General features: G+C 38.7%; 1 protein-coding gene across 2 annotated transcripts; it reads left to right on the top strand.

Annotated features, from left to right (window-relative positions):
- The first annotated feature begins 488 nt into the window (after nt 1-488).
- LOC114529180 (anaerobic magnesium-protoporphyrin IX monomethyl ester cyclase-like) lies at nt 489-7,123 on the top strand. Of its 2 annotated transcripts, XM_028550946.1 has the most exons (5): nt 489-821; nt 1,557-1,822; nt 2,284-2,696; nt 5,064-5,109; nt 5,440-7,123. In XM_028550946.1, exon 5 carries the CDS (start codon nt 5,448-5,450, stop codon nt 6,837-6,839), a length of 1,392 nt encoding a protein of 463 aa, XP_028406747.1. In that variant the 5' UTR covers nt 489-821; nt 1,557-1,822; nt 2,284-2,696; nt 5,064-5,109; nt 5,440-5,447; the 3' UTR covers nt 6,840-7,123. The 2 variants fall into 2 exon arrangements, with proteins under 2 accessions (XP_028406747.1, XP_028406748.1); XM_028550947.1 differs by lacking the exon at nt 5,064-5,109.
- The last annotated feature ends 9,458 nt before the right edge of the window (nt 7,124-16,581 follow it).

The following is a 16,581-nucleotide window of genomic DNA, read 5'->3' as shown; positions in this document are numbered from 1 at the left end:
AATTCCCATGCAAACTGAAAAGGTCTATTGGGTATAAAACTGTATATCAAAAATATTATGCTAGAAATGGTGAAATCTATTGAAAGAATTGGTTACAACACAGTTAATAGAATATACATGGTTTGGAGACTAAATAGAGGTACAATACAACTCATTAACTATGTTATTGTCCAGGTTTATGCAAAAAATGGTTCCTTTCTCGTCACGTGTCTATTGTATTTTAGCCAAACGTACCAATGGCATTCGTCTTGCTAAGCTCCTCAACCTTGACTTGAAAAATGTGTTGATTATAAGATTGCTATTGGTTTATCTGTGTAAAATACAATAGGCACGTAATGAGAAAGGAACAATTTTTGCATAAACCTAGTTTTATGTGGTCTCCAAACATGTATATTATTATGGTTACAAACAGTCATACAAACCGCGCGACCCCCGCGTGTGCACTCTCGGACCACTAGGGCAACCCCGCAAGTTACAGTTCTACATGAAGTAATTCTCAGAAGCTTTGCGTCTATTGCGTGTTGCAATTTGCAAATGAATGATTTTATAACGAAGTAAATAAATGTTCATTTTGCGACATTGTTAATTCTCTAATGAAACACCATAGATGGATTCAGAAGCATAAAACATGTGCAAACAAAGTAGGTCAAGATATTTCCGTGTTTGGGCCGTGATCACGTTGGTTTTGTCTCTTACTTTGGGATATTTTTATTCGTTCTGGTTTACAATCAGCGAGAATAACGAGGGAAAGGACAGTGAGGTGTTCGACCCCCAGAAAGAGAGATGCAACGATTTTAGTCCGGCATTCCCGTCAGCTGGAGGTATTTATTGATGAATATTATCTTTTAAAACATGTAAATGCTGGTGCGTATTTTTTGGTAGAATTTGGGGGACTTTAATAGTTTGGAACGGAAATTACAGAAAGTTCCCCAAATGCGTGTACTCGTAATTTACCCTAATTTGCCCTTCTAGCCAAGCTTTAAATCACAATATATCCTGCACTTCTTATTTGCCCAGCTACAGGGGCTGGTTGTATCAAGCTTAAGCCTGTTTAGCTTAAAAATGGTGGTTAATTAAGTTAAACTGGCTTGATTGATACAAGTCATACAACTGGCCCCAGTACAACAATATATTCATTATGGAAGACAAATATATACTGTTAAAGTTATAATGAGAAACTGTACAAAATTTTCAAATGGAAGATTGAAAGTCTGAACTGGGGTTAATTGCAGCACACCTAATACTCCCTTTTGGTATATTGCAGTCCTCTGCTGGTATATATTACAGATAGTTTCATATGAACGTGTTTGTGCATGTAATTGCATTATTACAAACAAATGCTAAATAGTAAATATTTTACCAATATTCCAGTTGTAACTGCTTAATATTATTAAGGAAGAATCATATAATGAAGGAAAAATCATAGAAAAATCCCTTGAAATTATATTGAACTTGCATAATTTGATCTGTAGATATAATTATCTAATTATCCTGGCTTAATACTAACCAAAATTTAAATAAATGACCCAGGATATATTGATATATTTAATAATTAGGTCCTGGCTGTAAAATGAAGTGTGAACCTAAAGATAGACAAGTAACTTCAACTTATGCTGCAATATATATACCTTAACAAGACCCACAGTTGGCCTAAAGAATTGTTGGACAATATGCACTTGGCTGCAACAATTCTGAAGAAATATGGCACCCCTTGCAGCCTTGATACAGAGAGATCTGTCTACCTGCATCTCACATTTGATTATTACTGCTGCTACACAGAAAGCGAAGCTGTGAAGATTGGGGAATTCATTAACTCCCACAGGTGGGTGTTTCTCCTAGTGGCATAGCCAGCCTGATAAATTAGACCTGCTATATGCTAAAATTTTGGTGTTCATTGACTGGGAAAACAATTTATTTCTAAAGAAATGAATACCTATGACTTAAAATTTACATAGCAGGACTAAATCGTCAGGCTATCAGCCACTGTGCTTCTCATAACAGTCAAACTGTCAAACTAATTAACGCCATGCAATAAGAATTAACTTAATTAAATGCATGCAAAAGATCAGCCTTTTGTTTAATAAAGTTAGTTTCATACTATTCGGAATATTGCCATCCATACTATATCCATAATTTGGATTTTGAAAAAGAATTCCAGTGTCAGTTGTTTCCTACTGGCCAATCAGAAACATTGCATGCCAGGAAGATTGAGTCACATTGAGTATTGAGTATGTGTTTCCTACATTGAAAAAATTCTTATAGTTTTTATGTGCCATTAATTAGATGGACTTCTCTGGTGATATCATTTAACAAGATGGCCTGTGCGATTAGCTCTCATGGTGACATAGCATCGCTTGTTTTAATGGTTGACGAGGAATCCCAGAAGAAACTACTGGAGTATGCCCTTGAAAATGAGCAAGAGTTGGAGAGGCATACAGGTATACCCAAGAATATTCCGCACACTCAACTTCAAGAATTTCACATGACACTTGCCACAGTGGACCAAAGAGAGTTCCCAGTGCAAGCGGCATTGAAAGAAATAAACAATGTCATTCAGCCTGGCAAATGGCATAGAACTCCAGTTGTTTTGCACAGACCAGTTTGCAGAAAATGCGACCGACTAATTTCTGCTTTGAAGAAAGAGAATTTATAGCGATGGGCAAATCTTGATGTGGAATAATTTCAAGAAATAATAGGTAAGATAACTATGTTCCTTTAACTCACACTCATAGTAAGTAAAATTCGGCACCAGGGTCAGGGGCCAGTTGTATAAAACACTAGTTAACTTTTAACTGTAGTGTAATTATAAGGACAGAATTGGCCTATCAAAGTCATTTATTTCAGAGTTAACTAGGATTTAACTATGCAACTCTAGAACAATGTTTAATCCTACAATTAACTGATTAATCGGATTGGATTTGCCTACCTCTCTAGTTTATGTAACAAATCTATGTCCAGAATCCACGAATATATTAATCCTTAGTCTCTAGCTAATCCTCTAGATAGCTGATTAGGGTCAGGTTTTGGATTAGTTAGACTGATTATCTTCGTGGATTTTGAGCATTGAATTGCTGCCATAGCTTGCTTCATCATGCGCGTGTGGTGCAGGAGTTTTTATCTTATCAAGTTTAGTTTTAGTTGATACAGAATTACCCTAAACTGGTCGTGACTTGCGTCTCTCCACCCGAAACTTTTGCAGAAGAAATTTTGATTCTAAGTGGCGGAAACACTGATTAGCAGTTCTTGGAATTACACCCTAGTTCCCGGTAATAAGGCGGCTAAACCAAAATCGTTTGAAAATCAAGTTTCGAGTTTCGTATTAATTAGTACGTATCGTTTCATCTGATGTACTTGATACTTTTACCACAAAGCTAAAAGCTGTGAAGTTATCGTGAGCACAAAATAGCTAAATATTATAGTATTGTGATTATTCTGATTCAATCGTAATTGCGCGGACTTTTCAAGCAACGAGCTATGTGTAAATAACGATACAGCTTGTCGTATTCAAAACATGAAAGCGTGTTTCTAGCGTAGATTCAACGTGCAAAATCAATGAATTAGCCTGTGCCGTAAGATTGGATGTTTGGTATACGCATATGAAGTGAAGCCGATCCCGGGTAAGTCGTCAATCAATTGTATTGGTTGTAAGAGGATTAAAAGATTTACAGGATTCTATATTCAGTCCAAATGAGACCTAATTTTTACGGCTATTTTGTAAAATTTCGTCGCCAGCAGGCAAAGTGCTTGTAACCTCTTCATTTATAAAATAGTAAAAAAGTAACATTTCTCCTCATTGTTATGACAATGTAGCCGCCATTTCATTGCGGAACTTTTTTTTACCTGCAACCTATTGTGGCAATAGCTCGAGAAAGCAAGTTTTCGCCTTGCAGGTAGCTACTGCAGCAAAAGACCGGTCTGTGTAAACACGACGGCAAACGGACAGACAAGTTATCACACTTCATGCATCACAAATGTCGTTCGTTTTGTTTATCATTTTTGGATCTTGCCTGGGATTTTGCAGCTTTTGTGTATAATAAACTGTGCAGTATATACGAGTCAATCTCAGAGTAACTCGATACAATACCGTACTTATGTATTCAGGGAAGTAAGAAGCATCTAATATGCCATATGGCTTAAACAAAATAACGAAACTTTCGATATTTCGTGTTGAGCCTTTCTTAGATGTTTCCACTTTCCGAACGATAGATTAATTATAGTCTCACTTTGATTCGCGATAAAATCAGTGGAATGCAAAGAAATCAGATAATCCTAAACGAATTTAAGCATGGATTTTGGATGATAGTTTCAGTTTTTCATCATATTCCACATACAACATGTAAGTCGTGCATATTTTATGACTTATGTATGAAATTGAAATTGTTCCTGATGCTAAAGTTTCAAAGTAATATATGTCAATTCTTTACCCCATACGGCATACTAGACTTGCGACGGACGTTATTATAGGCTAGTTGTCTGTTTACCGTATGATAGATGCAGCCATGTTATATCAGGCTATATATACGATGTTTGCAAATATTTATTTTTTTACGGTACATTTCGCCACCAGTAAGCTACAGTACCCGCTTTGTTTTGATTCAATAACCGTATATAAGGCCTTTCCGCAATGCGTGCATACTTTTTGGAGACAAGCAACGACGCGTATGCTCGACGTCCAAAATTTATTCTTGGTCTCAGTTCTCTCAATGAGATGGATCCTTGATCTTCTCTTAATGAGATGGATCCTTGATCTTCTCTCAATGAGATGGATTCGTGAATGCCCTCAAAATGCAAGAAATCAAATCATAGTGTCAAATCAAAATGTTTGTCAGACGGTTTCAAACACCGTCGATTTACAATAGAAGCTGAAGCTAATTTAACATATTAAGCATATTTTCCTTGGATCGTGTGGACAAGGCGTCTAAGCAATAAAATAGACAAAAACGAATTTGAAAACAACGCTCGTGTGCGCATAGCCTAAGTTACTAATTTCTAGTTTTGCCTAGTTACTCCGCCTGCGTATGCGTAGCGGAGTCTTAAAATGCCATGGTCTTTTTTCCTTTTAGTAGTCGTAGTCGTAGTTTTGGTTGACACAAGTTGGCATTTCCACAGGTAACCCAAAACAACTTCATTTTTGACCGAGAAGCCCTGGGTTATACACGGTCCACGGATGAATTATGTACATCAGTTGGCATGCAGGCGGGCGGAGTGAACGCCTTGAGCAGGCGTCTTGTTCAAGTTAATGTCCCTTCACTAAACAAACAATTTGTTGAAGAGACCGCGCGCTCACTATATTTAGATTACATATTTTACCTCTGAATTAACCGAAGCGTTACGAATTTGGCCAGTCGTTAATAAATCTGGTCATGATAACCTCGTTACGTTTATTTTCGGATTTTTTTACCTCTAAAGCCTGGAGTAATTTTTTATCTTTTCCTGTAGATTCCTCGATGCTTAGCCGCAGACTGATTCTGCTGTCCTTAGACTGGACACGGCCCAAAGACCCTCCTCTCTCCCTGGGTCACGCCTCTATCCTCGCCAATCTAGTGAAGAAAGGGGTGAACGTCGCCTCTATGGAATACAGCGTGAACTCCCCGACCTACACCTGGACGCAGGTTGTCGAAGATATGGAGAAGACGTTGAAGTCATTCGGTAAAAACCTAGCCAACACCGACATAGGCATCGGTGCTTTTATTTGGAATGAAAACTCGGTGCAAAATATAACAGAATCTCTGAAGCAACGCGGGTTCCCTGGGCGTGTCATTCTTGGGGGACCGCAGGTGTCGTATTCGTCCCCGGGGATTGAGCACGAATATCCTTACGCTGACGTTTTCATTCGAGGCTACGCGGAAGATGTGATGTTTAAATTGATGACGTCGGAAGAGAACAAGCCGATAAAAGGTGTTCACTACAAAGGTGAGCCCGATTTAGCATGGCGAAGCCAAGTCGACTTGGATAATTTGACCTCTCCGTATCTCTCTGGATTGATCAAGCCACAGCCATTTCTCCGGTGGGAAACTCAGCGTGGTTGTCCGTTCATGTGCTCCTTCTGCCAGCATCGGGAGAGTGGAGATCATTTGAAGAGAAGAAATTTATTGCCCAAGCGAGTAGAAGAGGAAATCGACTTCTTCTGCGAAAACAACGTGCACGACTTAGCGGTCCTCGATCCCACGTTCAATTCCGGGCCATTCTACTTGGACGTTTTGAGGCGCTTCGTGAGAAATAAATATCGCGGAAAAATAGCCCTGCAGTCGAGATTCGAAATGGTCAAAGAGCCGTATCTAGACCTCTGTGAACAGTTAAACGAAACAGGTTTGGTTCAGTTGGAATTTGGACTGCAGACAATTCATAGCAACGAAGCAAAAGCCGTTCGTCGGGGTAATCCGTTGGAACGGATTAAACGCTCCATAATAGACATAAATTCCCGTAATTTACTCTACGAAGTGTCGATCATCTTCGGACTGCCCAATCAGACCCTCGAGTCATTTAAGCAAACCGTGCAGTTCTGTTTGGTTCATAAAGTTCCGGTCATCAAAGCTTTCCCCCTGATGCTCCTCAGGGGGACCGAACTCGAGGAGAAGAAAGAGGAATGGGATCTAATCGAGAGTCCCGTATCGGCGGGGGACTTGATCGATAGAGTTCAAGATGGTATACCCCATGTTGTTGCAAGTAGTTCGTTTACCGTTGATGATTGGTCGCGTATGGCCGAGATCGCAAATAATTTGGCGAGAACTGAGGGTAATCATCCTGCTAGTGTGGACGAGTTACTTAATTGTCGATTTTCTCAAGAAAACCAGACGGGTAATAATTGCATAGCCAGAATCCAGGAGTATCATCTTTAATCCAGTCCTGTAGTGTAACTTGAAATATAGCCCACGGCATTCTAAGCTAGGTTTTTATTATTAAAAAATATTACAAAATAAGTATGCATATATTATAAATTAAAGTAAGTATATAGACAGCATACGTATAGTTGGGGTACCTAGTTATGTTTGAAAACTCCCAGAAATAATTGTTGAATAATGTTGAAATACAATGCCTCATCGGATGCGCATGCGTGGCTAACCACTATGTAGTTGAAATAGTAGCTTTTAAAATGAGAAAAGTTTGGCAGACCTCGATGTATTAATATGGCTTTGTATTCTTATGGTTTAAAATTTGCCTCTATTAATCTGTTTAGCCTTTTCAATGTAAGCTTTGCAGCAAATTTAAATTATTTATTAATACTGTTTATTATGTCCACTGTGTACCTATGATACCAGGTCAAAGTTAGTTTGTAGCACAAAGGAAAACGTTGGCAAACTCTGTTATTTCTTGTTTCTATTTTCCCACAATTGACATTATATTATATAAACCAGCCATTATTTCATTGAAGAGTGAAAATAAAATGCCTGACCTTAGCCAAAACAGAACTGTTGACAAAGTCGAAAACAATCCTATATGTAAAATACTAGTTCACATCACTTTGTAATGGGCTTTGCCAAACTTATAAAACCTCCGCTGAAAATTATTACGAAGCACAGGAAGCCATTTTTAGCATGGACGTTAAAACAGTTTTAGAAAATTTTTGAAGGGTAGCAACACGGTGGCTTAGTGGTCTACGGCCCTACCAGTTTGTGAGCGCAGGTTCGAATCCTGCAATGCAAAGATGCTATTTTTTTCAACTAAACAAGACGCCGTTCTGGCGTTAACTCCGGCGCACGTGCCAGTCTTCAATATAGAGCTTCTGAACATAAACAATACAGTTCGCGTATTGTTTCGCATACATATTCGCATTTAGATGCCTTGCGAACCTAAATGTTCGATCGCGAAATTCAGAAGCACATCGCAGTATAGAAGTTCAATTGTTCAAAAATGTAAATAAACCGCATGATACATTCGCTTCGTCTTACAGTTTGCCTTTGGAATTTGCGCTTATATAGTTATATTAAATCTCCGATCCTGTGCAAACAACGCGACGTGTCAACGCGCCCATACACGACCACATCATCTTGTTAAAGGGCGAAATTGCAGCGATATTATTAAAATAGGACCGGAATCTACATGTATTAAATATATTCTTACCCCAATTCTATTTAACGTAATCGAACAGCATGAAAAGAACGGTTTATTTGTTCCTCTTGGAGAAATTGCCGTATCATGCGAGCGAAATCGAATCGCGCATTGGAAAATTAGCCAAAGCTGTGCACCACAACTCTTGGGAGATACAGCCGATTCAGGTTGAGCGTTTAGCGGAAGTGTTGATGACGTTCGTTGTGGGCGTTGCAACGCGACGTTTCTAAGGGGCCAATTACACGTTTCTATGCAAAGAACGTTGCGTTGTTTTGAGGCGCGAAATTATGAATTTATATTGTTGTTCTATATTTAACATAAACAAAATGTGGAAGGTTAGCAGTAAAGGGCGGTCGTATAGGCCAGGAAAAGCTTTGTCATCCGATTTAAGAGCAACTATTATTGATAAGATTATTGAGAGGGGTGGAAATATGACTAATGGTCATTTTCGCGGACGATATGCCGATATCGCAAATGAATTAAATTTGTCCCCTCCAGTTGTTTCTAAAATTTGGAAGCAGTTTGTCGAAAACAAGTCTTTAAGCCCTCTAAAACACGGTGGGGGGAATAAAAGCGGTCTTTCAGACGGAGATCTCCAATTAATTGAAGTCCTGAAAACACAAAAACCTTCGATTAGTTATTCGGAAATTGAAAATATTCTTATTGAAGTTGGCGACCTTCCCGTTGGAAGTACTTCAACCACAGCTCTTAGCAATGCTGTTCGAAAAAGAATGCCGAGTGGCGAAGCATTTAGCTATAAAAAAGTAACTCACGTGGCACAGGAAAGGTTTACCGTGCAAAACATGGCATACACACAATTGTTTGTGGACTATTTACACGAAAAAGATCCTTACACCCTGAAATATTTTGATGAATGCGGTGTTAAGTTACCCACCAACGGCACAAGATTTTACGGACACGCTCCTTTAGGAGAAAGGGCAATTGAAATTAAGCGATACTGTGAAACATCAAACACAACTGTAAATCTCATGTGTGCTCTTACCGGGGTAACGTATATGAATGTAATAGATGGCCCGTCTAACACTTTGGAATTTCTAAGGTTTTTTGAAGAAGCATATACTTCTGTAAACCCAGCAACAGGCAGACCATGTCTTGAAGTCGGCGATACAATTGTTATGGACAACTGTCCAATACATCATTACGAAGGTGAACGCGTTCTACGAGAATTTCTTCAAGATTTGAACATCGAGTTAGTTTATATGCCCGCTTATAGCCCGGATTTTAACCCCACTGAGTATGTTTTTGGCAAATTAAAATATTTGCTCAAATACAGATTTTGGGAAATGACAAACACGGACTTGAAGGAGGCTTTATACACTGCTATTAATTTCATAACACCTGGTGACATGCAATCTTTTTATGAGATTACTGGTTATTTAATGCAATAGGATAGACATGTTTCAAAACTATTATTTTCAATCAAGGAGCCTATATAAACGAAATTATTTTATGTCAATTGTTAAATGGCGTTATTTTACGGTAAAACTATTTGGAGTTAATTGAGCAACGAAGTGCCTGTCAAAACAAACTCCATTAGTCATTTATCTGACAGTCTGAGTCTGACTATTATAATCTGACTACTCTAAACAAAAAAACACAATATAAACATTACGTATTAGTCCGTCTTGAAGCTTATCAAATTCGCCCTGTTTGCAATAGGAAAATGAGCCAACTAATAATATAAATTTACTTTACGTTTATATTGTCTTTATACCTGTACAACTCTACTGTGAATGTCGATTTCAACGTCTAGGACTGTGACTCTCGGCGGCGTTTCAACTGCAGCAGGGCAGCTGCAGCGTCGGCTTCAAATTCGATATTCTCGACTGTCCGTTTTACCACAACTGGATCATTTGATGCTAGTTCGGAGCCGAAGGGTTCTTGGAATGGGACAGGATTGGAATTTTCATCATCTATGATGATTCGGTCGTTGCGTGTATTTTGCATCGACGCCGTCGAACTCTCCTTACTCTCCATTGGCATTGAACTTTTTGGTGGGGACTCCATTTCTTCCTGTTGAAGTTGAAGTGCGAGTTTGAAGCCTTTCAACTCGTCGCCAGAGCAGATGACTGATGATGTTTGTGTCTTTCCTTTGCTAGGAAATTTTATGCCATAATTCTCAGCCAAAAGACGCTTGTGCGAACTCATCCTGTGATCTGTCTCGCTCAAAACCGGCGCCCTACTGGCCGTGGAACTAGATCTTTGCTTTGCTTTACTCTCACGATTCGACGTATTTTTAACAACTTCATGAATATGTTTCATAACATTTTCTCGTGAGGGGAGCTTCCCTTTGAGATGTTTTTGTAGAGTAGCCACATCCTTATTTAATAGTGCCCAGTTTCGTAGCCCAAAACTGACGTATCTGTCTGGTTGCTCGGCGATAACAATATCTTCAATTCGTTTGGCAACGGAATGAGTTAGTTTGTCCGCAGCTCGACCGGCATCTTCCACTTCCTTTCGTGCCTTATTCAATTTAACACGCAAACGGCCAATGTCTCTTTCTATAGCTGTACGTTGGGCCTTTTCATTCATGTGCTTGGACAGAATGCCACAAGAAAATGCGGATTTACACGGAGAGAAGGTACATATTTTTTTTGTGTGGCCAAGTTTCATGTGACAATTCCCACACGTAGATAAACTTCCCTCATTTTGGGACGATGCTCGACGAATTTTTTCATCAAACTTTTGCAATTGGCGAGTTCCTTCTTGTAGCTCTGTCGAAATTTTTTCTATTGTCTCTTTTTGTTTCAAAGCGTACCTTTCAAGAGGCATCATTATACGTGGTTTGTTTTCTTCGGTATTTTCGTCGTCCGTGTCCACGTCTGATTCTCCTCCAAAGACAAAATCCAGCTTCGATTCATCTTGCCTCGTAGAACTAATGTCCTTCGTGCGCGTATATCTTGCTTTAGGTTTGGCTTTTTGACATCGGTGCTGATCGTGCATGACTTTACACCAGAAGCTTCCTTCGAAGACGATGTAGATGTTGTCACTATAGGTGATTCGAATTCGATCGCGTATATTCTGATGCTCTTTTCTTTTTCTAAAATTCCTCTCATTTGGACATTGAAGTAACTTGGCGACAAGTCTACTTCAAGTCCATCATCGTCTATGGTCCAACGCAAAGAAGCAGCTTTCGCCAAGTGTGGGACATCTTTAAGTACACGCATTTTAAACATTTCAAACGAAAAGCTCTCTAATTCTCCGTCCAATATGTAAATTGGTGTTATCCGGTTACTTGAATAGTAATTGTACACAACTTTAATCTGAATTAAAGACATTTTTATAGAGAAAATATATACAACGCATAGCATGTGCTTTATATTTCGACGCAACGTTCTTTGCATAGAAACGTGTAATTGGCCCCTTAGAAACGTCGCGTTGCAACGCCCACAACGAACGTCATCAACACTTCCGCTAAACGCTCAACCTGAATCGGCTGTAAGACTGGGACGTAGATAAATACAGTCACATACACGTTTTAAATACAAGTAATATTTCGCGCCATTACACACTTGCGACGACGAAAAATAAAAAAAAAAAAAACAAAAACAAAACAAAACCGGGGCGAATTTTCAACTCCGTCGCTGACGCCGGAGTAATTACTATTTAATTTAAAAATGGATTCCATACCTGTGATATTTTTGCCTCAACACAAGTGGTTGATATGAGGTTAAAGCTACGAATATAAGGTACAGTTATGTGCGTTTTAAACAAGAACATAAATCATCATAACTCATTGAGGTCACTCATTAATTTATATCTTAGCTATCATAACTTCGTGAAAAGGATAAAGTAACTTAAATAACCATAGCCGTTCAACAAAAAATCTTGTAGTATAATGGCAAAGACAATGGTCTCCCAAGCAGTAAGTCGATGGTTCGAATCCTATCATAACCATTTTTCATTATGAACTTCGTGAAAAGGATAAAGTAAATTAAATAACCATAGCCTTTCAGCACAAAATTTCTTAGTCTAGTGGAGAAGACACTGGTCTCCCAAGTGGTAAATCGATGGTTCAAATCCTACCGTAACCGTTTTTCATTATGAACGTAGTGAAAAGGATAAAGTATATTAAGTATCCATAGCCTTTCACCACGAGATCTTGTAGTCTAGTGGCGAAGACAATGGTCTCCCAAATGGTCAATCGATGGTTCGAATCCTACCATAACCCTTTTTCATTATGAACTTCGTGAAAAGGATCAAGTATATTAAGTAACCATAGCATTTTAGCACAAATCTCGTAGTCTAGTGGCGAAGACACTGGTCTCACACGTGGTAAATCGAAGTTTCGAATCCTACCATAACCGTTGTTTTCCTTTATGAACTTCGTGAAAAGGATAAAGTAAATGAAATAACCATAGCCGTTAGGCCCAAGATCGTGTAGTCTAATCGCTAAGACAATGCTTTCCCAAGTGATAAACCGATGGTTCGAATTCCTCCATAACCTTTTTTCATTATGAACTTCGTGAAAAGGACAAAGTAAATTAAATAACCAAAGCCTTTCAGCACAAGATCTTGTAGTGTTGTGGCGAAGACAGTGGTCTCCCAAGTGGTAAATCGATGGTTCGAAACCCACCACAATCGTTTTTCATTATGACCTTCGTGAAAACGACAAAGTAAATTAAATAACCATAGCCTTTCAGCACAAGATCTTGTAGTCTAATGGCGAGGACAGTGGTCTCCCAAGTAATAAATCGATGGTTCAAATCCTACCATAACCATTTTCGTTATGAACTTCGTGAAAAGGATAAAGTAATTTAAATAACCAATGCCTTTCAGCTAAAGATCTTGTAGTCTAGTGGTCAAGATGTTGGTCCATCTGTCGACAGTGGAAGGTTCGTATCTCATTTTAAATGGAAATTTTCGTTATTTAAATTTCATGGCAGGGTTATGCAGAATAAGTTGGTGTAGGCTTCCAACAATCTCCAGTTAGCCTTGTGGTAAAGTCGTGGACTATCAAGTACAAGATCGAGGTATCAAGAACAGGAGGGTACGTTTCTCATGGCGGTAAAAGAAAAAAATGGTAGGTATGTTGCTCGGGGTGGGTTTATACTCGGTTAATCTTTGGAATTAAAATTAATCTTTAGGGAAATCGGGGGGTAGATAGGGTGAATGAGGGGTATATGAGTACAAAAAGACTTAGTAATTGGGCGGCCTCGGCTCCCCGGGGCAAGGGGGAAAGGTATAGGTGAGAAAACAGTATATAAAATGTTTAAGTCTTTTTGTACTCATTTAAACCTCTTTACCCCTATTTATCCTCCTATTTACTCCTATCTATCCCTACTCTTTCTTACCCCCAGATATCCCTAACTATCCCCTAACACAATTAAATGTTTGAAGAAAGCTTGCTTTGAAAGTCGGGAAAGGCGGGGGAAAGAGAACCCCCCTCAGTCTACTCCTCGCCCAAGGCGAGGGCATATTCGCCCTCTCGCTCTACTCCTCTCACACTCACAAATTCTCACTTTGTTACCTTGTTGTTCTTTTTCGGTTTGTCCAGGGCTTGAACCATTGGCTGTATACTTGTCAGGTCACCGTCTTCACCACTACACCACCAGTTCTTGTGGTGAACACCTACTGTTTTTTATTTAACTTAATCCTTTTATGGAAGGATCCTTGCCGAAAATTTAATACCTTTTGGTAGGATCTCAAATGAATAAGTACTTAAACTGATGAGTTCACTTTAATCCTTATGACTTATTTTCTCAAATCTCACACACTGTATCTTATTCGTAGCCTGTAACGTAATATTAGCAATTTTTGTTCTTGCTAAAATATCACATACAGGTAGTGCAGAGCCTTAAAGAACTATCTTTCAATAAGTTTGTTATATGAAGCCCAAGTGAAGCTAATGGTTACGGTGCGATTGTTTTGTATTTTTAATGAAGCGAAGTCAAAGTAACTGCACAAGAATTAACAATGCATTTCAAAATAGGTTTAAACTAAAAAAGTACAAGAATTAAGAATGTATTTCAATGTGTATAACACGTATAATCATGAGGCAACAAGCATGCACCTCGTACTCTCGTAGATTTAATACATCTAAAATCGCAATTGAAGCAAATATCCAGTTAAACAGATATGAATTATTTATCTCAAGATTTTGTTCCATAAAGAGTCGAAATATTAGCTTGTTTAGCCGGTTCGTCGAATATAAAATACGCTAAGAAAAAAGAAGTTCTGTTTATAAAAACGCAATTTCCGCAGTTAATCGCGGTAACAAAAAAACAAACAGCAGCTCTACAATATTACGGCAACGATTTATAATTATTCATTTAAAAGTTCTTCGAAGAAACGAGTAAGTCAAATAGAGAACAATAGCTTATCGAGAAACTATGTTGTCGTCAAGTAGTTGTTAAGACGTTGGTCTCTGTAGTACAAAATAAAGGTTCAAATATTAGATTAGCGTATTTTATATTCGACGAACCGGCCATAAATGAACCCGCGAGGAACAATCTTGAAATAAATATTCAATGTCTGTTTACCTGGATATTTGCTTATTTGCAATTTCAGATGTAATGCTTGTTGCCTTATGACTATACGAGCTATATACATTTAGCCGAATTCATATACACGGGAAACTCATCAAAGACGGGACACTCGTCTGATGTGAACCCCACAGACGGGTTTCTCGTCCGAATTTTCCTGTACAACTTTCCCGTCTAAATTAAGAGACGCGTAAGTTAGACGGGAATCTCGTCTGGAAGAGAAACTCGTCTTAAAATCGCATTTAGACGTATCAGTAAATCAGACGAGTTTCAGAAATATCAGCACGGTCAACGACTGAACAAGGGCTACGGAGAACAAACACAGTTATTATCGTAATGATTACGCATTACCCGAACCATCATCACACGTAAACATTTTCCACATCCCAATTCACATTAAGACGGGTTTTTACGGCTATCAACATTCCAGTCTCAGTAAGATGAGTATTCGGCTGTTCTTAATTCTTGTACTTTACTGTGACTTCACTTCATTAAAAATACAAAACAATCGCACCGTAACCATTAGCTTCACTTGGGCCGCATATAACCAACTTATGAAAATATTAAAGCACTCCATATCTGTATGTGATATGTTACAAGCTACGAACAAGATAGTAAAGTCTGTAAAGACACGATGTCTGAGATTTTAGAAAATAAATCATGAACATTACAGTGAACTCATGCATCTGTTTAAATTGTTATTTCATTTGAGATCCTACCAAAAGTTAGTAAGTTTCGTCAAAGATCCTTCCATAAAAGGATTAAGTTAAATAAAAAACAGTAGGTGTTCACCACAAGAACTGGTGGTGTAGTGGTGAAGACGGTGACCTGTCAAGTATACAGCCGATGGTTCAAGCCCGGAACAAACCGAAAAAGAACAACAAGGTAACAAAGTGAGAATTTGTGAGTGTGAGAGGAGTAGAGCGAGAGGGCGAATATGCCCTCGCCTTGGGCGAGGAGTAGACTGAGGGGGGTTCTCTTTCCCCCGCCTTTCCCGACTTTCAAAGCAAGCTTTCTTCAAACATTTAATTGTGTAAGGGGATAGTTAGGGATATCTGGGGGTAAGAAAGAGTAGGGATAGATAGGAGTAAATAGGAGGATAAATAGGGGTAAAGAGGTTTAAATGAGTACAAAAAGACTTAAACATTTTATATAGTGTTTTCTCACCTATACCTTCCCCCTTGCCCCGGGGAGCCGAGGCCGCCCAATTACTAAGTCTTTTTGTACTCATATTTTGTACTCATATACCCCTAATTCACCCTAACTATCCCCTTATTTCCCTAAAGATTAATTTTAATTCCAAAGATTAACCGAGTATAAACCTACCCCGAGCAACATACCTACCATTTTTTTTCTTTTACCGCCATGAGAAACATACCATCCTGTTCTTGATACCTCGATCTTGTACTTGATAGTCCACGACTTTACCACAAGGCTAACTGGTGATTGTTGGAAGCCTACACCAACTTATTCGCCATAACCTTACCGTGTATTACTAACAACGAAAATTTTTATCTAAAACGAGATTCGAACCTTCGATTTACCACTCGGGAGACCATTGATTTCGCCACTAGACTACGAGATCTTGTGCTGAAAAGCTATGATTATTTAATTTACTTTATCCTTTTCACGAAGGTCATAATGAAAAACGATTGTGGTGGGATTCGAACCATCGATTTACCACTCGGGAGACCATTGATTTCGCCACTAGACTAGGAGATCTTGTGCTGAACAGCTATGATTATTTAATTTACTTTATCCTTTTCACAAAGGTCATAATGAAAAACGGTTGTGGTGGGATTCGAACCAACGACTTCCCACTTGGGAGACCATTGTCCTCACCACTGCACCACGAGATTTTGAACTGAAGCGCTATGGTTTTTAATTTTCTTTATCCTTATTTTAAAGGTCATGATTAAAAATATTTCAGTCCGGATCGAACCACCCAATTCCACTTTGGAGACCATTGTCTTCACCACCAGACCACGAAATGAAGTACTAAACAACCATGTTATTTAATTTACTT

This window comes from Dendronephthya gigantea, unplaced genomic scaffold, assembly GCF_004324835.1.
Source record: "Dendronephthya gigantea isolate DGI-Jeju-01 unplaced genomic scaffold, DenGig_1.0 000053F, whole genome shotgun sequence".
In the NCBI taxonomy this organism is placed as follows: domain Eukaryota; kingdom Metazoa; phylum Cnidaria; class Anthozoa; order Malacalcyonacea; family Nephtheidae; genus Dendronephthya; species Dendronephthya gigantea.
The sequence above is the reverse complement of the archived record's forward strand: the minus strand, read 5'-3'. Positions and strand labels throughout refer to the sequence as shown.